Source organism: Crinia signifera, chromosome 9 (genome assembly GCF_055691185.1).
Source record: "Crinia signifera chromosome 9, ASM5569118v1, whole genome shotgun sequence".
Classification (NCBI taxonomy): domain Eukaryota; kingdom Metazoa; phylum Chordata; class Amphibia; order Anura; family Myobatrachidae; genus Crinia; species Crinia signifera.
The window spans coordinates 26,934,688-26,960,546 of NC_139225.1; the positions used below are offsets into that span (position 1 = coordinate 26,934,688).

Genomic DNA, 25,859 nt, shown 5'->3' on the forward strand with positions numbered 1-25,859 from the left:
ACTCACCAGACACACCAGGTGAGCGCCCCACACCTCTAGTCCATACCTCCCAACATGACCCTCTCCAGGAGGGACAGAATGCTCTGTTTGTGGACTTCCATCTTAAATTATGATTGTCATCACCTGTTTTAAACAGGGTAATTGATAAGAAAGGTGTTTAAGCACAGGTGATGGTAATCCATAAATTAAGAAGAAAGTCCAGAAACAGAGCAATGTGTCCCTCCTGGAGAGGGTCATATTGGGTATGCACCTCCCTCCCTCCCCCCCCCCATTCACGGCATCCCCACGATTAAATGGCACATGCAAAACACTGACATGGCTATGGTCGACAATGAAAAAGGTTGACAAGATTTATTTTTTACTTTTTCAATGTTTTCATATTCATTCTCATGTGTCGACATGGACACCAATGAAGTGCCACACTTATGTCAACATTTACATGTGTTGACCTTTCTGTGTTGATTTTTTTTCTTGTGGCGATTCGCGGCACCCCCAGCAACCCCCCTCCCGCAATTTGCAGCACACCCCCCGCAATTCGCGGCACCCCCGGTGACTCCCGCGATTCGCGGCCCCACCCCGTGACACCCCCCCCTACTGCAATTCGCGCCAACCCCCTGGCCCCCCCCCCGCGGTTCACGGTGCCCCCCACGACCCCCCCTACCACGGTTCACGGTGCCCCCCACGACCCCCCCTACCGCGATTCCCCACCCCTGACCCCCCCTCCTGTCATTGCGGCAACCCCCCGCCCCTGCGACCCACCCTCCCGCGATTCACTGCAACCCCCCGCGCCCCCCCCCATCCCACGATTCGCGGCACCCACACCCCCCCCGCGACCCATCCTCCCGCAAATCACGGCATCCACCCACGACCCCTGACCCCTCCTCCCGTGATACGCGGACACCCCTCACCTCCTCCCTCCCCCACCCCCGCGCGTGATTCCTGGCAACCCCAGGATTAAATGGCACATGCAAAACACTGGCACGGCTATGGTCGACAATGAAAAAGGTTGACATGAGTTTTTGAAGATTTATTTTTCTTTTTTTGAATGTTTTCATATTCATTCTCATGTGTCGACATGGACACCGATGAAGTGCCACACTTATGTCAACATTTACATGTGTTGAACTTTCTGTGTTGATTTTTTCTTGTAGCAATTTTTTTCCAGTGACAACTATGAACTATGTGCACGTCAACCTACACATCATCAACCAATTCTTTGTATAATATATAACACCTGTTCTGTTTTACTGTAGGTGTTTTAAGTCATACCTTTTACTGCTACTATTACTGTTTATGTAAATGCATTCTGAATGACAGCAACATCCTACCATCCTTCTACAAGAATATATAACCAACTAGGTGATTCATCGCGCCCCGTGCCCCCCCCTCCCGCGATTCGCAACCCCCCCTCGCGCAATTCACGCCCCCTCCCACGCTTTGCGGACCCCCGCCCTCTCCTGCGATTCGCCGACACCTGCGCCCCCTCCCTCCCTTGATTCACGGCACCCCCGCGCCCCTCCCGCAATTCACGCCACCCCTAAGCCCCTCTTTAGTCCCCCGTATACTCACACACCCCTATCACTACCCAGCTTCCTGCTCTCCTGAACCGTAACTTCCACCACTGGGGAGTCGCTGACGCTGTTTTGCCCACATGCCCCTATCATGCCTCATAGCCCAGCCTCCTGCTCTCATGCACCCGAACTCCCACCCAGTAGGAGGAGACACTGACTAAGGGCCACCATCCTGTACTCCTGTGCTGCCACGCTTGACCCTCACCCACTGGCAGAAGCAGCACAGTATCTCCCACCCTCCTCTTTAGTCCCCCTTATTCCCACACACCCCTATCACTACCCAGCCTCCTGTTTTCCTGTGTCGTGACCTCCGCCAGTGGGGAGCCGCTGACTCAGAAACACCCTACTATACTATTGCACACACACACCTAAACAACATGCACACACAGCCCCCCCCCCCACACCCACAAATGTCACTGTACCATCCACACTATCAATGTACATCTTACTCTGTAACCGCTTTTTAATTAAACAAAACAATGCACACCCCCTTCCAAATCATATGCTCTCTATTTCACACATTTCACCTATAACTGAAGTTGCAATACAGGCATCTTTCATACAATTCTAACCATCTTTCTCATATACAAATGTTCACAAATTAAGGGGGCGTATTCTGGCTTTAGGTCAACTTAAAAGCCTTACTTAATAGCAAGATACACAACACAGTTGTGCTTGTAACCCATAGCAACCAATGCAATACAGGCCTCCATTAGTCCAATGCCAGCTAGACCAACAAAATCTAATATCTGATTGGTTGCTAGTTTATAATCCCCACAATCCTTAGTGAGATGATGACTGCTCATTTATATCCTGCTGTTTACAGGGCAAACCTCCCACGACATTAACGGTCACAGTTTTACAGGATTACAAGACCAAATAAAAACCAGGTAAAAAAACCACAGATGTAGCTGACATTATTGCCACAAGATTTTACGAGGGGAAAAACACAGTATTTTACTGCTACACTAAAGTGTGTGTTATATACCTGAAATACAATTTGCATGCTGGGACTAGTAGTTCCACTATAACCTTGCTCTATGGGATGGTCAAAACTAATACTGCTGCTGGATCTCATTTGCATAGCATGCCACTGGCTTTCAAACATTACTAAGTAAAAGGTCAATAGTTTCTAGGAAACACTATAAGATCGATAGGCAGTATACAGCATATAAACTGCAGTGAAGTCATATTCATGTTATAAAGCCTAAGTACAGGGCTGGATAATAGGAGAATTGAACTTTAGGGGTCCGCACATTGCTCATTGGCTGTCTCACAGACCCTCTGGTTCCTGATGTCTGCCGGCTGTAGTAGCATTCCTTCTGATTACCTGCTGCAGCCAGCAGGCACTAGGGCCCAGAGCAGTGGCTACCAAAAGTGTAGCCAGCTAAGTCCTGGAAAGCTCACCTACCCCCATCCTTCTGGTGACCACTCAGTCACTGCAGTGAGTGGAGGTGCCACTGCCCACTGCAGTTACAGAGTTAAGCTGGGTATACACCGGGGGTTATTCTAATTCAACCGGTTCCGTTCGCACGGGGGACCAATTGTTTGCGACTGCGCATAGGCTTTCCTGCGCCCACAGAAGTACAGGCGGGGGTGCAGCGGGGCATGGGGAGGCGGGCTGGGGAATTTGCCTATGGCATTCCCATGAGAACACTGGGTAATTCCCTGATGACATGGGTGCGGGGGACGGCCGCAGCTGATGTCAGCGGTTGTCAGCTGCCCGCCCTATTCTCGCATAGGGCGCTATTCGGGGTAGGATGTGTGTTTACTTCCTGTGGCTCCTCCCCCTGAATAGCGCTATTGGCCGACTGGTGGCCAATCATGAGTCGCCACTCGCCAGGCCACTAGGCGGCCAATAGCGCCATTCGGGCGGAAGAGCCACAGGATGCAAACAGGCATTCTGCAGCTTCTCCCATGCAGGGCATCGTGTAAAGTGTTTTTTTGGTACTTGTGTATTATCACGGCGCCCATCGCACATCGGAGCTTGATTTTTCATCGCATCACATCGCATGACATACACCCGATGCACAGCGATGCGATTTAAGCCCCCTATACGATGTTAAATTGTATTAGCACCCTAATGGGTGGTTTTAAGCACCCTAATGGGTGCTTACAATGTTAAATGCACCCCCACGCCACCCCCAGTATAAACGCGAACCCGAAGCGTGGCGGCGGTACGCGTCCTCCGACCTTTTCATACCCCCACTATCCACGTCGACGAGGAGTTGAATTTATATAGTGTGGCGAGCACAGCGAGCCCCGCGAGGGGACGCGTATTACTTTACATGTATTCCGCATCCTCTCGTGGGGCTCGCTGCGCTCGCCACGCTTCGGGCTCGGTGCGCTCACCACACTATACAAGATCAACTCCACGCCGACGTGGATAGTGGGGGTATGAAAAGGTCGGAGGACGTGGACCGCCGCCGCTCGCCATGCTTCGGGTTAACGTTCATAGTGGGGGTGGAGTGGGGGTCCATTTAACATTGTAAGCCCCCATTAGGGTGCTTATACAATGTATAAATCGCATGGCATTGCATTGTATGGCATTGTATGCCATATACAATGCCATACTATTTTAACATTGTATGACATCGGGGGACATCGTGGAACATCGCATGCCTTATGGTCTGCGATGCGATGGGCGCCGTGATAATACACACGTACCGTTTTTTTTATTTTGCCAAGTCCTGGATGCCTACTTGGATTGAAGAGGATGTGATCTACGCTGGAGGACCCCCGTGAGTATGTTTTCCTTCCACAGGTACCCCATATGGATTTTCTTCAGGACCCGCGAACGGATGATACCTACCCACGTGTTAATAAAGTTATACTTTTATTGTGTGTGTGTTTTTATTTTTATTGGTGTGGAACTAAAAGTCCCAGTGGGCCCTTTAATGCCACGCATTCTGGGACTTGTGGTTCTCCAAGTCCAAGCAGGCTTGCAGGGACTCATAGTTCCACAGCAATACACAATAGTATTTTATATTTTTACACATTTATCAACCCGATGCCCATTGCCCAAGGGGGATCAGAGACAGCCCAGGGTAAATTCTGAAGCGGGTGACCCCTACTGTACATTGGTTATTGCTAATTTGGGGGTTTTCACTTCCCCAAGATCCCTGTCCATGCTAACCGGTCAGGAGGTGAATGCTTTGGCCAGGGGTACTTGTAAAAAAAAATCTCCCCCTGGTTGTGCTATTACCTTTCTGGCTGGTTGGGCCCGGTGCTGGTTCTTGAAATACGGGGGACCTCTACTCCTTTTATCCCCTATATTTTGGGAACCAGGACCGGCCCTTGAGCCTGGTGCTGGTTTTAAAAAATCCAGGGGACCCCTACTAAGTTTGCCCTATGATTTTATGAAACCAGGACCGGTTCTTTGAGCCCGGGGCTGGTTATGCTCAGGAGGGGGGACCCCACGCCATTTTTTCCTGTTTTTTTTTTTACAAAAAACGCACATTACCATGCCTCCAAAATCGCATATGTCCTAAAATTTGCACATTTCCATGACTGAGGATCGCACCATATCACATTTTTTTTCCGGAGAATTTGCATCTCATTAAATAGTTTAATTCTTCCCAAATAATTTGATTTTGAAAAATGCAATAAGGTGTGATTTCGGAACCTCACTAAAAATCGCATCCTATTAACTCTCGCCCAGCATTTTTATGGGGATTCCTATTAAACACTCAGCCTTCCTGAGCATATTTGCGTATTTAAAGACCCCAACCATTGAAAAAGGGGCTAATTTGGACCAGATCGAACAGGTCTGAATATGCCCATTTCTCAGACGGAGGAGAAAGGGGGTTTGAATCAAATTTGTTGGTGAGGGAACCTGCAACTTGTGGGCTACCACAAGCCTTAGGCCCTCATCCTGATCCGAACAAGCAAACTGCTTGTTCGGCGGCCCGTTTGCACCTGGCAGTGCAGGCGCGGGGCCTTGGGGCGGCGGCGGCGAGGGGTTGCGTCCCTGGAAAAGCCTAGCTTTTCATGGGCGTACCGATGAAATGCTGGGCGTTCCCATGTAAATGCGCCTGTGACACGGGTGCGGGGGGCGGGCAGCTGATGTTAGCTGCCCACTCGCTTTCTGTACAGGGCGCCTGCAGATGTAGGATTTTGTGTGGGGATATTCGGCGTGCGGGGGGGGGGGGGGGTGGCAGAAGTTTGTGCGGGCGGCGTTAAAATGACACTTGTCAATCACAATGACCTCCTAAATCCAGCCCTGCCTAATAATATATTGATAGTAAGTATCACAAGTTATGATACTACTAAATTATGAATGCCCAAAGTCCAATGTCAATGCTTGTACCATATGATCTTCCCTCCGTATATCTACGGCTGCCTCTCTGTGTGCGTTGCTTTGAAGGGAGATTACATTGCAGCTACATACTGTGCGGCCTGCTTCCATGGTTATCCGTGCCGCAGCTAAGACGTTGCTATAACACAGTGATCAGATAACGGCAGTTACCCCAATTACAAATAGAACTGGACTTTCACACCACGTAAAGGGTTGGTACATTCCGTATTCATTCTAGAAACAGATTAAGTGGTTTATTTACTAAGCCGTGGAAGTAGATAAAGCTCCTAACTGGTATCTATCCGCATACAGAATGTGCAAGGTGATATTGCACCAGCCAATCAGCTGCAATATGTAAATTGACAGTTCAGAGCTGATTGGCTGATGATCACCTTGCACATAACGCTCTTTATGGGAATAGAGACAATTCTCCCAACTTCCTACATTTACCCCACAGCCTGTAACATGACAGTTAGGAGCTGATTGGGTGGGACTGTATTTCTGTTCACTTTATCTCCATTCAAGGCTTAGTAAATTGACTACTCAGGGCCTGACTCAGGCCTGATGGCATTGCTGCGAATTTGCGGGACCGGCGTTTATTGATAGATGGGCGTGCGTACGGGTCACAGTGCGCATGCGCAAGGCTGTGCTGCAAAGAACTGACATTTTCTGTTCTCTGGCCGTTCTCAAGATGATTGACAGGAAGGAGGCGACTAGGGGCGGTACCGGCCGTTTAGTGGGAGTGTCCGGGAAAACGCTGGGTGTGCCTCGGAGAATGCAGACGAGGATGAGTCACGTTAGTAACAGGCCGGATGAGCCTGTATTAATCCCAGATGCCGAGTAAGTCCTGGGCTACGCAGAGGCTGCAATCACTTGGGCCCAGTTTAAAAATCATTCGATGGAGGATGGACTCCGACGGGATGTGGACATATTCGCACGGGTGGGGGAAGGCATGTGCAGCCAGACACACAAACTCGCACATAGAGCAAATTCATTCGCCAGGCGGGATTTCACTGGAGCGGGACCGAGGAGAAACTGATCTCTGCCCGTGCGTCTGAATCAGGAGCTTAGTCTAGAGCTCCTCTGTCTGCCGTACGGAGTATACCATCAGTACCAAAGACTTACACAGGGAAAATGAAGGACTTGTGCATTGTTACTTACCAGCCTTTCGGACATATCTGTTTTGTCATGTTCCGGCAAGTGCTGTTCCAGAGCCAAAACGATGCAGTTGGCGATGATGGTGGCTAAAATCATATATTCAAATGGAGTAAGCAGGGTTAAGGAAATTAATGTCATGACAATAACATTATATTGTGCAGAGCAGATACACAGTCATAGGGCCCAGAAATGATGGTAGTTACCATGAGCAACAACATGAATTTATTCCATGGATTAGGAAAACCATCAATCCAAATAGTGTATTCTTTAACTAAATATAATAAATACATTCAGATGACCATTGGAAGAGTCCGAATGCCGACACCAGCATCCCAATGGAGGGAATCCTGACAAGGTTCAGGAACGTATACTTACCTGGGTATGAGTCACAGAGTCGACACAATGAAGGTCGACAGGGCTTAGGTCGACAAAAGTCGACAAAAGTCAACATAGACTTCGGACACACGGTTATATTCTCCCACCACGAGGGCATGAAATACCGCCTGTCGGCACAAGTCAGCTCAAAAAAAGTGTCGACCTCTTGACTGTCAATCTTCCCATTGTTGACCTAGTTTGATTTTGCAGTGTAAATGATTGCCGCTTTAAAAACCCCTGGAGATTTCTTACCAAATCTCTCACTTTCTGAATCTCTCATCCTATTACATTTAACCCCTAATGTTTTTGTCGACCTTCTGACCCTGTTGACTGTAGCCATGTCAACCTTCAGTGGTTGACCTAATGTATGTTGACCTTCATTATGTCGACCTTCATAGTGTCGACTTAGCAACCGTATCCCACTTAACTTACCCCCAGCCCACCCCTAACGCTCCCTCCCCGCAACCTAACCGTTATCCTCCCCGCTATTGCAAAACCCCTGAGCCCTGCAGCGTATAACCCTTCTGCCCCCCCCTCCCTTCTAAGTGCCTAACCCTCTCTACTACCTGCAGTCTGACCCTGAAGGCATCCCTTTAAAACATGGAGAGGATAATTATAGCCAATGGGCTGGCAGATCTTACAACTCTGTCGTACTTGTTTCCTAGCACGGCCACAATCTTTGGGATCGTGTACCTTTAAGTTAAGGTACACGATCCCCGCGATGGACCCGATTTCCTTTGAAATCAGGTCCATTTTGCCGGCAAAGGAAAAATCGGGGGCATCGCGTCGGTCGGGACCATTAACATTGGTTCCAACGCGACCGACGCGATGCCCACGATTTTGCCATAGGCTTCAATGTTAAAATATTTTTTAACATTGAAAATCGGGAGCATCGCGTCGGTCTTGTGCCATTATAATGGCACAAGATAAGATGGACTTGATTAAGTCCATCTCACATAGGAAAAAATTTAAAAAATGTGAAATGGGCCAATATGACCCATTTCACATTATATATGGCCCCGTCGTCACCCCACGATAGACGCCAACCCGAAGCGTGGCGAGCGTAGCGAGCCCGCGAGGGGCGGCGGTGCGCTTCCTCCGACCTTTTCATTCCCCTACTATCCACGTCGGCGTGGAGTTGAGAATATATAGTGTGGCGAGCGCAGCGAGCCACCGAGCCCGAAGCGTGGCGAGCGCAGCGTATACCTGTGAAGTTATATGCGTCCCCTCGCGGGGCTCGCAACGCTTCGGGCTTGGTGGCTCGCTGTGCTCGCCACACTATATATTCTCAACTCCACGCTGACGTGGATAGTAGGGGAATGAAAAGGTCGGAGGACGCGCACCGCCGCTCCTCGCCACGCTTCGGGTTGGCATCTATCGTGGGGTGGGGTTTACGTTGTAATATTTGGGGGTCTAGGGAATATTTTACATTGAATCCAATGTAAAATCGGGTCCCAGGTACCCTATTCACATTTGATTCAATTGAAAAATCGGGTCGGTCGCGTCGATCGCATCGCATGCGATGCGATCGACGCAATTTTTCCGACACGACCACCCCGAAGGAAATCGGTGTGGCCGTGCTAGGAAACAAGTACCACTCTGTCTGCTATACTTTCTGGGAGCTGGGGTCACACAGCTTGGGAGCTGTAGTTATACATATTGGGAGCTGTGGTCACACAGATTGAGAGCTGTAGTTATACAGATTGGAAGCTGTGGTCACACAGATTGGGAGCTGTAGTTATACAGATTGGGAGCTGTGGTCAACAGTGGCGTAAGTTCCCCCCAGGTGCCCGGTGGCAAGATAAATATTGGTGCCTCTCCACACACACACACACACACACACACACACACACACACACACACACACACACACACACACACACACACACACACACACACACACACACACACACACACACACACAGTACCTTATATAAATATATGGATGCATGTGTGTAAGTATGTATGTATGTTATGTTTAAAATAAAGAGAGTGTGATGTCTGTGGTCCTACAAGAAGTCAGCCACAGAAGCGATATTGAAGGCTTTAGATTAACTGATTTAAATTTGCAGGGGAGGAGCGGTGCCCCCTTGGGAGCAGAAGCCCGGCAGCAGATGAATCCATTGCCTCACAGTTACGCCTCTGGTGGTCACACAGATTGGAAGCTGTAGTTATACAGATTGGGAGCTGTAGTTATACAGAATGAAATTGACTTTGTCCCTTTGACCTGCAGACTATAGCCCTTAATTAGATCTGATCGCAGTACAAATTTGTTCTCAAAATGGGTAAAACCATGTGCACTGCAGGTGGGGCAGATGTAACATGTGCAGAGAGAGTTAGATTTGGATGGGGTGTGTTGAAACTGAAATCTAAATGACAGTGTAAAAAATAATGCAGCCAGTATTTACCCTGCACAGAAACAAAATAACTCGCACAAATCTAACTCTCTCTGCACATGTTACATCTGCCCCACCTGCAGTGCACATGGTTTTGCCCATTTTGAGAACAAATTTGTACTGCGATCAGATCTGAATAAGGGCCTATATTGGAGCAGATTGTAGCCTATACACGCTACAATTATTGTATGCAATTTCCATACGTTTTGCAATGCAATGAGATACGATCTAATACAAAACATACCTGCAGCAGATACTTTTTGATGTGCGCGGTAGCGTGCATCTCAAGTAACCCGGCAATTGTACCGTGTATGGGCACCTTTAGCAACAAACAGCTCAAACTATCCCAGTGACATATGAACGTTCAAAGACGAATCTCATACAGCATTTCATAAGTGTGTACTGTATAACAACACCTCATAAAGTATTACATTGGTGTGTACTCTATAACAGTACCTCAGAGTAACGCATTAGTGTGTACTGTAAAATAGCACCTCATACAGTATTACATTGATGTGTACTGTATAACAGCACCTTATACAGTATTACATTAGTGTGTACTGTATAACAGCACCCATAGGTGCCGATTCTGTGGGTGCTCAAGGGCCCGAGCACCCACAGGAATTAATGAGCACCCAGGTGCCCGTAACTCCAGAGTCCAATGCCGGGCCACTGTATTTGCTTGTTGAGCCTTTCAACAGGCTTGAGCACCCACCAGCAAAAACATAAATCGGCACCTCTGACAGCACCTCATACAGTATTACATTGATGTGTACTGTATAACAGCATATCATACAGTATTACATTAGTGTGCATTGTATATCAGCACCTCATACAGTATTACATGGGTGTATACTGTATAACAGCACCTCATACAGTATTACATGGGTGTATACTGTATAACAGCACCTCATACAGTATTACATGGGTGTATACTGTATAACAACACCTCATACAGTATTACAGTACATTGGTGTATACGGTATAACAGCACATCATGCAGTGTTACATAAGTGTGTACTGTATAACAGCACCTCATGCAGTGTTACATTAGTGTACACTGTAGAACGGCACCTCATACAGTATTGCAGTACATACGTTCAAAGAGTATAACAGCACCTCAGAGTATTACATTAGTGTGTACTGTATAACAGCACATCATACAGTATTACATTAGTGTATACTGTATAACAGCATCTCATAAAGTATTACAGTACATTGGTGTATACGGTATAAGAGCACCTCATGCAGTGTTACATAGGTGTGTACTGTATAACAGCACCTCATGCAGTGTTACATTAGTGTACACTGTAGAACGGCACCTCATACAGTATTGCAGTACATACGTTCAAAGAGTATAACAGCACCTCAGAGTATTACATTAGTGTGTACTGTATAACAGGAGCTCATACAGTATTACATGTGTATACTGTATAACAGCACCTCATACAGTATTACATTGGTGTGTACTGTATAACAGCACCTCATACAGTATTACATTAGTGTATACTGTATAACAGCACCTCATACAGTATTACAGTACATTGGTATATATGTTATAATAGCACCTCATGCGGTGTTACATAGGTGTATACTATATAACCGCACCTCATACAGTATTACAGTACATTGGTGTATATTGTATGACAGCACCTTATGCAGTGTTACATTAGTGTATACTGTATAACAGCACGTCATGCAGTATTACATTAGATTATACTGTATAACAGCACCTCTTACAAACATTAGTGTGTACTGTATAACAGCAGCATACAGTATTACATTGGTGTACACTGTATAACAGCACCTCATACAGTATTACTTTAGTTTATAATACTGTATAACAGCTCAGCATACAGTATTACATTAGTGTATAACAGCACCTTATACAGTATTGTATTAGTGTGTACTGTAAAGCAGCACCTCAAAGTATTACATTAGTGTGTACTGTATATCAGCACCTCGTACAGTATTACATTATTGTGTACTGTATAACATCACCTCATACAGTATTACATGTGTATACTGTATAACAGCACCTCATGCAGTATTACATTGGTGTACACTGTAAAACAGCATCATATACAGTATTACATTAGTGTATACTGTATAACAGCACCTCATACAGTACTATATTAGTGTACACTGTATAACATCACCCCATACAGTATTATATTAGTCTGTACTGTATAACAGCACCTCATACAGTATTATATTAGTGTGTATTGTATAACAGCACCTCATAAAGTATTCCATTGATGTGTACTGTATAACAGCAACTCATACAGTATTACATTAGTATGTACTGCATAACAGCACCTCATACAGTATTCTATTGATGTGTACTGTATAACAGCAACTCACACAGTATTACATTGGTGTGTACTGTATAACAGCACATCATACAGTATTACATTACCATATACTGTATAACAGCACCTCATACAGTATTAACATTAGTTTACACTGTATAACAGCACCTCACATACAGTATTATTTTAGTGTATACTGTATAACATCACCCCATACAGTATTATATTAGTGTGCATTGTATAACAGCATCTCATACAGTATTCCGTTAGTTTATACTGTATAACAGCACCTCAGACAATATTACATTAGTATGTACTGCGTAACAGCACCTCATACAGTATTCCATTGATGTGTACTGTATAACAGCAACTCATACAGTATTACATTAGTATGTACTGCATAACAGCACCTCATACAGTATTCTATTGATGTGTACTGTATAACAGCAACTCACACAGTATTACATTGGTGTGTACTGTATAACAGCACATCATACAGTATTACATTACCATATACTGTATAACAGCACCTCATACAGTATTAACATTAGTTTACACTGTATAACAGCACCTCACATACAGTATTATTTTAGTGTATACTGTATAACATCACCCCATACAGTATTATATTAGTGTGCATTGTATAACAGCATCTCATACAGTATTCCGTTAGTTTATACTGTATAACAGCACCTCAGACAATATTACATTAGTATGTACTGCGTAACAGCACCTCATACAGTATTCCATTGATGTGTACTGTATAACAGCAACTCATACAGTATTACATTGGTGTGTACTGTATAACAGAAACTCATACAGTAATACATAAGTGTGTACTGTATAACAGCACCTCATGCAGTGTTACATTGGTGTACACTGAATAACAGCATCATATACAGTATTACATTAGTGTGTACTGTATAACAGCACCTCATTCAGTATTACATTAGTGTATACTGTATAACAGCACCTCATACTGTATTATTTTAGCTGTATAACAGCACTTACATTAGTTTATACTGTATAGCAGCACCTCACACAGTATTACATTAACGTGTACTGTATAACAGCACCTCACACAGTATTACATTAGTGTATACTGTATAGCAGCACCTCAGACAGTATTACATTAGTGTATACTGTATAACAGCACCTCATACAATATTACATTGGTGTGTACTGTATAACAGCACCTCATACAGTATTACATTGGTGTGTACTGTATAACGGCACCTCATACATTATTACATTAGTGTGTACTGTATAACAGCAACTTATACAGTATTACAGGTGTTCTTTATAACAGCATCTCATACAGTACAGGTTGAGTATCCCGTATCCAAAATGCTCGGGACCAGGAGAATTTTGGATAACGGATTATTCCGTATTTCGGAATATTTTAATATTTCAATGATGTATTTTGAAGTATCTTGCATTTATGCTGTATAAACACATAATATACACACACATATATTTTATTTCCACATAAAATACACACAAACATATTTTAATTGTTCAAAAAACAAGGTTTCAAAACGTGAAACAAAATGTGTGTACTATCTCACCACTGAATTTGAATGCCAAGCAATCATTGTCTTGCACATATATAGTGCCAGTTACATATCATGTCCCCAGTGATGCTGTTACATATGTCCCCAGTGAGTTTTTAGCAAAAAAAAATTTTTTCACTTTCTGGAATGTCCGTATTTCGGAATAATTAGGATAACGGATATTCGGATACGGGATACTCGACCTGTATTACATTAGTGTATACTGTATAACAGCACCTCATACAGTATTACATTAGTGTGTACTGTATAACAGCACCTCATACAGTATTACACTTGTGTGTACTGTATAACAGGAGCTCATACAGTATTACATTGATGTGTACTGTATAACAGCACCTCAAACAGTATTACATTAGCATATACTCTATAACAGCACCTCATACAGTATTAACATTAGTTTACACTGTATAACAGCACCTCATACATTATTACATTAGAATATACTGTATAACAGCACCTCACACAGTATTACATTAGTGTGTACTGTATAAGAGCATCTCATACAGTATTACATTAGTGTGTACTGTATAACAGCACCCCATACATCATTACATTGATTAGTGTATACTGTATAACAGCACTTCAGACAGTATTACATTAGTGTGTACTGTATAACAGCATCTCATACAGTATTACATTAGTGTGTACTGTATAAGAGCACCCCATACATCATTACATTGATAAGTGTATACTGTATAACAGCACTTCAGACAGTATTACATTGGTGAGTACTGTATAACAGCACCTCATACATTATAACATTAGTGTGTACTGTATAACAGCACCTCATACATTATTACATTAGTGTGTACTGTATAACAGCAACTTATACAGTATTACATGTGTTCTTTATAACAGCATCTCATACAGTATTACATTAGTGTGTACTGTATAACAGCATATCATACAGTATTACATTAGTGTGCATTGTATATCAGCACCTCATACAGTATTACATTGGTGCGTACTGTATAACAGCACCTCATACATTATAACATTAGTGTGTACTGTATAACAGCACCTCATACATTATTACATTAGTGTGTACTGTATAACAGCAACTTATACAGTATTACATGTGTTCTTTATAACAGCATCTCATACAGTATTACATTAGTGTGTACTGTATAACAGCACCTCATACAGTATTACATTAGTGTGTACTGTATAACAGCACCCCATACATCATTACATTGATTAGTGTATACTGTATAACAGCACCTCATACAGTATTACATTAGTGTGTACTGTATAACAGCACCTCATAAAGTATTACATTAGTGTGTACTGTATAAGAGCACCCCATACAGCATTACATTGATTAGTGTAAACTGTATAACAGCACTTCAGAAAGTATTACATTGGTGCATACTGTATAACAGCACCTCATACATTATAACATTAGTGTGTACTGTATAACAGCACCTCATACATTATTACATTAGTGTGTACTGTATAACAGCAACTTATACAGTAGTACATGTGTTCTTTATAACAGCATCTCATACAGTATTACATTAGTGTGTACTGTATAACAGCACCTCATACAGTATTACATCATTGTGTACTGTATAACAGCACCTCATACAGGATTTTATTACCATATATTTCACTGTACTGCATACTGTATGATTGCATATCATACAATGTAGACAACATAGGTACAACTGAGTTCAGTGCTGAGTGAATGCTGTAGTGTTAGGGTGTACCTGTACACATGCCCCATACAATAACCTGCGGTCCCTGTACTGTACATTTCAGTGACACAGTGACTGTGGCTAGATACATGTATCACTATGGGGCTGTGGTGTCTGCACACAATGCTGGGAAGCGCTGGGAGCTTGTTCAGCACCACGGACAGCAGCAGCATCAGAGAGACTTCTCCGGGCACCACCCAACCTTACACATAAACACTGCTACACTGTACTATTCTAAATACATACACACACACACACACACTACTGCACTGTACTATACTAAATATACACACACACTGCTACACTGTACTATACTAAATATACACACACACTGCTACACTGTACTATACTAAATACACACCCACTGCTACACTGTACTATTCTAAATACACACTCTCTCTCACACACACACACACACACACACACACACACACACACTAATAAACTTTACTATTCTAAATAGACACTACTACACTGTACTATACTAAATACACACACACTACTACACTGTACTATACTAAATACACACACACTACTACACTGTACTATACTAAATACACACACACTGCTACACTGTACTACACTAAATACACACACACTGCTACACTGTACTATACTAAATACACACACACACACTACTACACTGTACTATACTAAATACACACACACTGCTACACTGTACTATACTAAACACACACACACACACACACACACACTACTACATTGTACTATACTAAATATACACACACTGCTACACTGTACTATACTAAATACACACACACAGACACACACACTGCCATACTGTACTATACTAAATACACACACACAGACTGCTACACTGTACTGTACTGTACTAAATATACACACACACTGCTACACTGTACTATACTAAATACACACCCACTGCTACACTGTACTATTCTAAATACACACTCTCTCTCTCACACACACACACACACACACACTACTACACTGTACTATACTAAATACACACACACTGCTACACTGTACTACACTAAATACACACACACTGCTACACTGTACTATACTAAATACACACACACACACTACTACACTGTACTATACTAAATACACACACACTGCTACACTGTACTATACTAAACACACACACACACACTACTACATTGTACTATACTAAATATACACACACACTGCTACACTGTACTATACTAAATACACACACACAGACACACACACTGCCATACTGTACTATACTAAATACACACACAGACTGCTACACTGTACTGTACTGTACTAAATACACACACACACAGCTACGCTGTACTATACTAAATACAGATACGCAATACTACACTGTACTATACCACACACACACTGCCACACTGTACTACACTACGCACACACATAATGAAACACTGTACCGTACTATACTACACACACACACACACACACAATTTACTGTACACAAACATTACAACACTGTACTATATTACACACATATACACACACAAACTGTACTATTCTACACACATACATACACACAAGCACACACAGAAAGCCTACCGTAATATACTAAACACACACTAACACACTGTGCTATACTACACACATATACTATGCTATACCACACACACACACTCTATGTCACACTGTACTGTACTATACTACAGACACATACCATGTACTGTACTACTATACCAGACACACACTGTACAATATTACACACTGTACTGTACTACACACACAGGCACATACTATGCACCACAAATACTACACACATACACGTGTATTATACTACACACACTGGACCTTATTCTGGTTGACACGCAGCGCTATGTGTCATTCTTCGCCCACCCGCCGCTCGCAGATGCCGCTGCCCCCTCGCAGGGCGAATTCTCCCGCATGGCTGCAAATGGATGTTTGGCATAAACATCCGTTCTCAGCCTATGGGGAGACACCCACATCATTCCATGGTTACCGACCATCGAATCATGTGAAAGGTACATGCAAAACTGGCCGCTCGCACCCGGCACATGCACATGCTCAGTTGTAAAACATTGTGCACCTGTGCGAATCCGTGTGCGCATGAACCAGAATAACCTCCATGCTACACAAATACACTGCCACACTTTATTTTACTTTACTATACTACAAACACACTAAACTATACTACACACATACTGTATATACATACACACTGTACTATACTACACACACACACACACACACACACACACATACACTGTACTATACTACACACATACTTTATATACATACACACTGTGCTGTACTATACTATACTACACACCTACTGTACATACACTGCACTATACTACACATACTGTGTATACATACACACTGTACTATACTACACACACACTGTATATAATACACACTGTACTATACTACACACACACTGTATATACATACACACTGTACTATACTACACACATACTGTATATACATACACACTGTACTATACTACACACACACACTGTACTATACTACACACATACACAGTACTATACTACACACATACTTTATATACATACACACTGTACTATACTACACACACACACACATACTGTACTATACTACACACATACACTGTACTATACACACACACTGTACTGTACTATACTACACACATACTGTACATACACTGCACTATACTACATTTATACTACACATACTGTATATACATACACACTGTACTATACTACACACATACTGTATATAATACACACTGTACTATACTACACACACATACTGTATATACATACACACTGTACTATACTACACACATACTGTATATAATACACACTGTACTATACTACACACACATACTGTATATACATACACACTGTACTATACTACACACACATACTGTACTATACTACACACATACACTGTACTATACACACATACTTTATATACATACACACTGTACTGTACTATACTACACACAAACTGTACATACACTGCACTATACTACACATACTGTATATACATACACACTGTACTATACTACACACACACTGTATATAATACACACTGTACTATACTACACACACACTGTATATACATACACACTGTACTATACTACACACATACTGTATATACATACACACTGTACTATACTACACACATACTGTATATACATTCACACTGTACTATACAACACACATACACTACACACATACTGTATATACATACACACTGTATATACATACACACTGTACTATAATACACACACACACATACAGATGGGTCTGGTCCCATCTTGGCAGGGGATGGCGCTGGCGTCGCCAGCCGCCATCCCCCGCCAGCGCCATGGCGATGGTGAGAAGGGGACGCGCGCGCACGAGAGGCGCGCGCGTCCCCTTCTGACGGCGCTTCCATCCGTTCCCCCGGGTCCCCGCCGGCTTGCTGGCGGTAACCCGGGGTCCCCGCCGCCTGCCCGCACCCCCCCCCTAACCCCCCCTAACCCTGTCCATCTCCCTGAGGCGGAGACGGACAGGGTTTCCGTCGCACTGGCGACCGAGACTGAGACTGAGACGCGCGTGCGCGTGAGACGCACGCGCGTCTCAGTGTATTCGCTGGCGTGGCTGCTGGCGGGTCGCCAGCGCGGACGTTCTGGCGACCCGCCAGCAAGGATGGGACCTGACCCATCTGTACATTGCACTATACTACACACATACTGTATATACATACACACTGTACTATACTACACACACATACACTGCACTATACTACACACACACACTGTACTATACTACACACCCATACACTCTACTGTACTGTACTACACACAGGCAAATACTATACACCATACATACTACATACATACAAACTGTGCTATACTACACACAAACAGATATACACACACTGTACTATACAACACACACAGGCACATACTATACACCGCACACACTTCACTGTGTAGTGTATGTATAGTATAGTACAGTACAGCACAACACAGTGTGTTTGTGTAGTATATAGTACACTATACTACACAAACACACTGTGCTGTACTACACACACACTGTACTGTACTATTACAGTAACAAATTATACTCCACACATACAAACTGTACTATACTATACACCGTACAAAACACACACATACACACTGTACTATACTACACATCCACACTGTACTATACTACACATGCAGGCACATACTATATCAGTGATGGCTAACCTTGACACTCCAGCTGTTGTTGAACTACACATCCCAGCATGCCCTGCATCAGTTTTAGCATGGCCAAATAGCAAAACTGTAGCAGAGTGGGATGTGTAGTTCACCAACAGCTGGAGTGTCAAGGTTAGCCATCAATGTACTATATACTGCACATACTACACACACACACACACACTGCCACACTACTATACTATACACATACACTGTACTGTACTATACTACACGCACAAATACATACACACTGTACTATACTACACACACATACATACACTGTACTATACTACACACATAGTCACATACTACACACACTGTGCCACATTCTATACTACACACACACACACTGTACTATACTACACAGTCACATACTACACATACACACTGTGCCACATACTATACACCACACACACTGTGCTACATACTATAGCGCACACAAACTGCCACATACAATACACCTCACATACGACACACACTCTGCCACGTGCTATACACCTCACATACTACACATACTGTACCACATGTATACACTGCACATACTACACACACACACACACACACACACACACACACACACTGTTCCACATACTATATTACACACACACTGCCACATACTATACTATATTGTGCTATATCCTGTACACAACACATACTACCTACATACACATACAACATGTGCCAAATACTACACACACTACCACATGCTATACACACACACACATTATAGAAAGCACATACCACACACAAACACACACACACACACACACACACACACACTGGGGGTTATTCTGGTTGAATCTCTCGGTTGTGATTTTGTATCCTTGTGAGTCAACCAGATCCCGCCTTGCGAATGGTGGTACGCCGGCCAAACATTCGCAAGGGCGATGTGCTCGCAGGGCCTGTGAATGGATGTTACACAGTAACATCCACTGGCAGGCTTGTGGCATCCGCCAACATCATTCGATGGTCGGTGACCATCGAATGATGGCGAAGGCGCACGCATATATAAGTGACTCTGAAGTCACTTATATATGCGTGGATGCCCGGGGGGGAAGTGGGCGGGCAGCTGACAAGTCAGCCGGCCACCCCCAACCGCATTAGCATGAGAATGCCCAACGTTCTCATGGGAACGCCCATGAATGCACATGCGCAATTGTAAAACAGAGGCCCTGTGCAAACGCACGAGGCACTGCGATTGGTCCTGAATAAGGTCCACTGTGTCATATACTATACACAGCACAAACATAATCACTGTGCACTACACACATAACACACTACATAACATGCATCCTGTGCCACTTACTAAACACAAAACACACCCCATATACTACACTAAGACAAAAATACACATCCAAATACACAAACATACCACACACACTTGTTACATACAATAAAACCCATATAAATACATACATACATACATACAATACATACATACATACATACATAATACATACAATACATACATAATATTCACTCAAACCACATTCAGACAACACAGGTATAAACACACAATATACATCACACACCATACTACACAAACATTCACACACATCACAAGCCACACACTACAGACATCCACACACCATATACTACCTTCACAACATACAATATAAAGGACGCAGACATTCACACACACACACACACACACACACACACACACACAACATACTATATACACAATACACACAACATACTATACATTTTCACATACAATATATTACACACATATACCGCATACAATATACATAAACACATAACCCACACTACACATACACCCAACACAAACACCACACGCACCACAAATATGTGTAGGCACACACACAAAAGAAACATTTGAGTTCACTGATTAATAATGAATAGGGCCTGGGTGGGTCAGTGTTGGAAGCTCAGGCCTCTGTGTCAGGTGAAATAGTCTCACACCCACAGTAACCTAATAAACTGGTCTAAATCTTATCCCCCCCCCCTTCCTGTGTGTGTCACAGAGCTTGCACTTCTCAGGCCTGAGGGTTACCTGGTTACCTGCCTGGCACACCCCTGGCTGCCTGTACCTGGCTATTACATACAGGGATGACTAGTGGTAGCAGGGAATGGAGTGTACATGCATTACAGAGAGGGGGTGTAGAGCAGACGATGGTGACAGAGGGGTTGCTAGGTTTCTGTCAGGAGGCCCTGACGGCTCTTACTGAGGAATCAATCCCAGTACCAGCAGCCAAAAACACACACCCAAAGGCTCCGGGACTGACAGCCCCCTACTCAGGAGGTACCATGCCCCATACAGGCTCACCCCAATGCCTGGCAGTGGGCACAGTCAGGGGTTATTAAGCATGCACCACCTTGCCACCTGTATGCAGACCATGCAGGTGCCAGGCATGCCCCCCCCCCCCACTGCAGGCCCTCACTGGCATCAGAGTTACCTTCCACCCCCCCCCTTCTTCCCCAATGTCTGGCAGTGGGCACAGTCAGGGGTCACTAAGCATGCACCACCCTGCCACCTGTATGCAGACCATGCAGGTGTCAGGCATGCCCCCCACTGCAGGCCCTCCCTGCCAGCCAGTTACCTCCTCCCCCCCTCCCCCACACCCCCTGGTGCCATGAGACCCATGCATTTACAAGCAACCCCCCCCCCCCCCCCCCCCCCCCCCCACACACACACACACACACTCACTCCCATAGACACCCAGTTACCCCAGGGCTGAAGGATATGGCCACTCAGTGATCCTTTTGGCATATTTGCGGATGACATTGTCCTCACTGAAGATGAAGAGGGATCTGTTGACGGTGAAGCAGTTCTGCTTGACAGGGATGGGGTTATAGAGAGCCATGGTCCTCGCCCTCTGTGCCATGGACTGCTTGTACATCCTCTGGCCGGGCGGCGGTCCACCTTGCCGGCTGCTCCCTCTGCCAGCTCCCGCTGGCACTCCCGTCCCATAGCGGGTGGGCAGCTCATCTCCAAACCGGGCCATTCTAGGAAATCACAGGGGTGAGCTTCAAAATCCAAACTGGCAGCCAAGGTTGGGGGGTGCAGACACATCCCCATGCACAGACACCCCCTCTCTGCAATCACTCTGTACCTCCTGGCATGAGAAAAAGGGGGGTGCCAGGGGAGCTGGGCAAGCAACCCTACACCCAGCTGGGGCTCCTGGAGCTTTTCCTTCACTCTGTCTCAGCGAAATGCAGCCACAGAGATCACAGCTGCAGGAGGGGAAGAGTTGGTGGCTGGAGGGTGCCCTTGCCAGCTCCCTGCTTGGCTCATGCGCTGGCTGCTGCGCCCCTGCCCGGTGGGAATGCCCTCCCCTTGCTCCAAGGATTGCTTCCAGCGCAGGGAGAAGAGCTGGTCCCTGCACAGATACTTATGTTACCAGATGCACACAGTAAAAGCAGTTTGTGAACCTCAGCCCCCCTATAAGAGGCAAGGCATGTGACAAGCAGCAGCCAATGAGCTGGGGACTCCACCTAATCTAGCAACCCCTGGAATAAGCAAAATATTCGTCTCCAGGCACATTCTGCAGCCCTCCTCCTCCAGAAAAAAAAACCCAAAATCAAAGGGGACCTCTCATACAGCCCTCCCCCGCCCCAAACTCAATGCAGACCATGGAGCAGTGATTTCCTCTTGCAAGTGGCAGGGGATAAGTGCACAGGGACAGGGAATGCAAGGGTTAATGTGTCCTCCCTCCCCCCCACACCCTCCTTCCTTTTGCCTGTAGACACAGAAATCTCAAGCACTAGGTTTGCTGGTCATGGAGGAAGCTAATTCACAGGATGGGCTGACTGATTCATCAGTGGCCCTCCTGCCCCCCATCTCAGTGCACGGGGGTCCTATAGTGGTCTTGAGGGGTGGCTGAGTTGGGTCGGTGGAGCCCTGAAGAACGGTGAGGTGTAGGGTGGAGGCTGCGCTCTGCTGGGGAGCTGTCCAGCACAGAGAGCTCCTGAAATGTATCAGTGTCACAGCCCGGCTCTGGGGGGGACGCCTGAGGGGGGTTGGGGTGGGGAGAGGGGGGCTCCTTGTTTCATACAGCCTGCTAATAAACACCAAGCCAGGCTGTATCTGCAATTAGCACAGGATCTCCCAGACTGGAGATAGCAATTTGTGGCTCTGTTGTGACACATCGGAATTAAGGGGCGAGGAGAGAAGTTGAATGTTAATTTGGTTTTGCTATAAAATCGGTGACAAAATGAGGCAGCGCTGCGATAGAAGAGAACATCCTTCAGTGTAAGGCGGTGGGTGAGGAGGGGCGGCTGTGGTAACCTGGGCAGGTGGAGGAGATGGGGGCAGAGCAGGTACATGGGGATCAGTTCATAAGTGGCAGAGACTAAATTGGGGTTTGACTCAACTACTGTTAACCCTAAGTCCTTAGGGTTATCTCTAAGCTCATTATTTTATTGCCCAAGTTCTCATTATTTACTCCATGTCCTTACTATTCAGTCCTTGCTTCTCACCCCCAAGCAAACTCTATTCATCCCAAGTATTTGCCCCCAGCGCTCTGTGTTCATTGACAAGTCTTTACTATTCACCCCAAATCAACACTTTTTGCCCCAGGTACTCACTATTCATCCCAAGTCCACACTATTTATCCCAAGTCCTCTCTGCTCACCCCCAAGCCCTCAGTATTTATCCCAAGTCCACATGATTCTCCAGAAATCCTTACTAATCACTGCAAGTCCACACTATTCACCCTTACTACTTACTATTTACCCCAAGTCCTCTCTGTTCACTCACTAGTCTTACTACCCACCACAAACTCACACCATTCGCCCACTATTCCCCAAGTCCACACTATTCCCCAAGTTTTCACTACACACCCCAAGACAACAATATGCGTCCTAAGTACTTACTATTTACCCCAAATTGTCACCATTTACTCAAATTCCACACTAATCACCCTAAATCCACATTAGTCACCCCATATCCTTACTATTCATTACAAGTTCTTACTCCTCACCCCAAGCAAACTCTATTTATGCCAAGTCCACACTATTTGCCCCAAGTACTCTCTGTTTACTGGTAAGTCCTTACTATTCAACTGCCCACCCCTCTTACCCCACCATTACACTCTCTGACCACCTCTTACTGCACCACTACACTCTGCCCAACCCTCTTACCCCACCATTACTCTCTCTGACCACCCCTTACTCCACCACCACACTCTGCCCAACCCTCTTACACCACCGCTACCACACTCTGCCCACCCGCATACACCACTGCTACCACACTCTGCCCACCCCTCCTCCTCGACCACTACCACACTCTGCCCACCCACCTACCCCACCACTACTACACTCTGCCCAACCCTCTTACCCCACCATTACTCTCTCTGACCACCCCTTACTCCACCACCACACTCTGCCCAACCCTCTTACACCACCGCTACCACACTCTGCCCACCCCTCTTACTCGACCACTACCACACTCTGCCCACCCACCTACCCCACCACTACTACACTCTGCCCACTCCTACTACACTTGGCCCACCCCTCTTACCCCACTACTACAACACTCTGACCACCCCTCTTACCCCACCACTATTACATGCTGCCCACCACTACCACACTCTGCCCACCCTCATACCCCACCACTACTACACTCTGCCCACCCTCTTACACCACCACTACCACACTCTGCCCACCCTCATACCCCACCACTACTACACTCTGCCCACCCTCTTACACCACCGCTACCACACTCTGCCCACCCTCTTGACAAGCATTGGGTCGACACCACTAGGTCGACAGACATGGGTCTAGGTCGACATGGGCAAGGTTGACAGTCAAAAGGTCGACATGGGTTTTTTCACAGATCTTTTTTTAACCGAATGTCGACCCAGTCGACATGGACACAGTTTGAAGTGTACCGCATCCCCACGCTTCGCTCGCAATGCTTCGGCACACTATTTTATTCTCCCACCATGCCCTAGTGGATGGTAGGGCATGAAATACCGCCTGTCGGCACATGTTGGCTCAAAAAACAGTGAAAACCCCCATGTTAACCTTTTGACTGACGACCTTGCTTATGTCGACCTAATGCTTGTGTCGACCTAATGACCTGTCGACCTAGACCCATGTCAACCTAAACCCATGTTGACCTAGTGGTGTTGACCCAATGCTTGTTGACGTAGTTGTGGTAGACCTAATGACTGTATCCCCACTACTACTACACGCTGCCGACCCCTCTTACTCCACCTCTACTACGCTTTGTCCACCCCCTTACCCCACCACTACTACACTCTTCCCAGCCCTCTTACCCGTCCACTACTGCACTCTGCCTACCTCTTACCCCACCACTACTACACTCTGCCCAA

General features: G+C 45.2%; 1 protein-coding gene across 1 annotated transcript in view; it reads right to left on the reverse strand.

Annotated features, from left to right (window-relative positions):
• CACNA1B (calcium voltage-gated channel subunit alpha1 B) overlaps window positions 1-23,061 on the reverse strand; it is a 235,649-nt gene extending 212,588 nt beyond the window's left edge. The window contains exons 1-2 of the mRNA XM_083158627.1: window positions 22,267-23,061; window positions 7,030-7,135 (exon numbers count right to left, since the gene is read on the reverse strand). Coding sequence (XP_083014753.1) covers window positions 7,030-7,135; window positions 22,267-22,526 — 366 coding nt within the window. The 5' untranslated portion in view covers window positions 22,527-23,061. The remainder of the gene's footprint in view (window positions 1-7,029; window positions 7,136-22,266) is intronic.
• Between the last annotated feature and the right edge of the window lie 2,798 nt (window positions 23,062-25,859).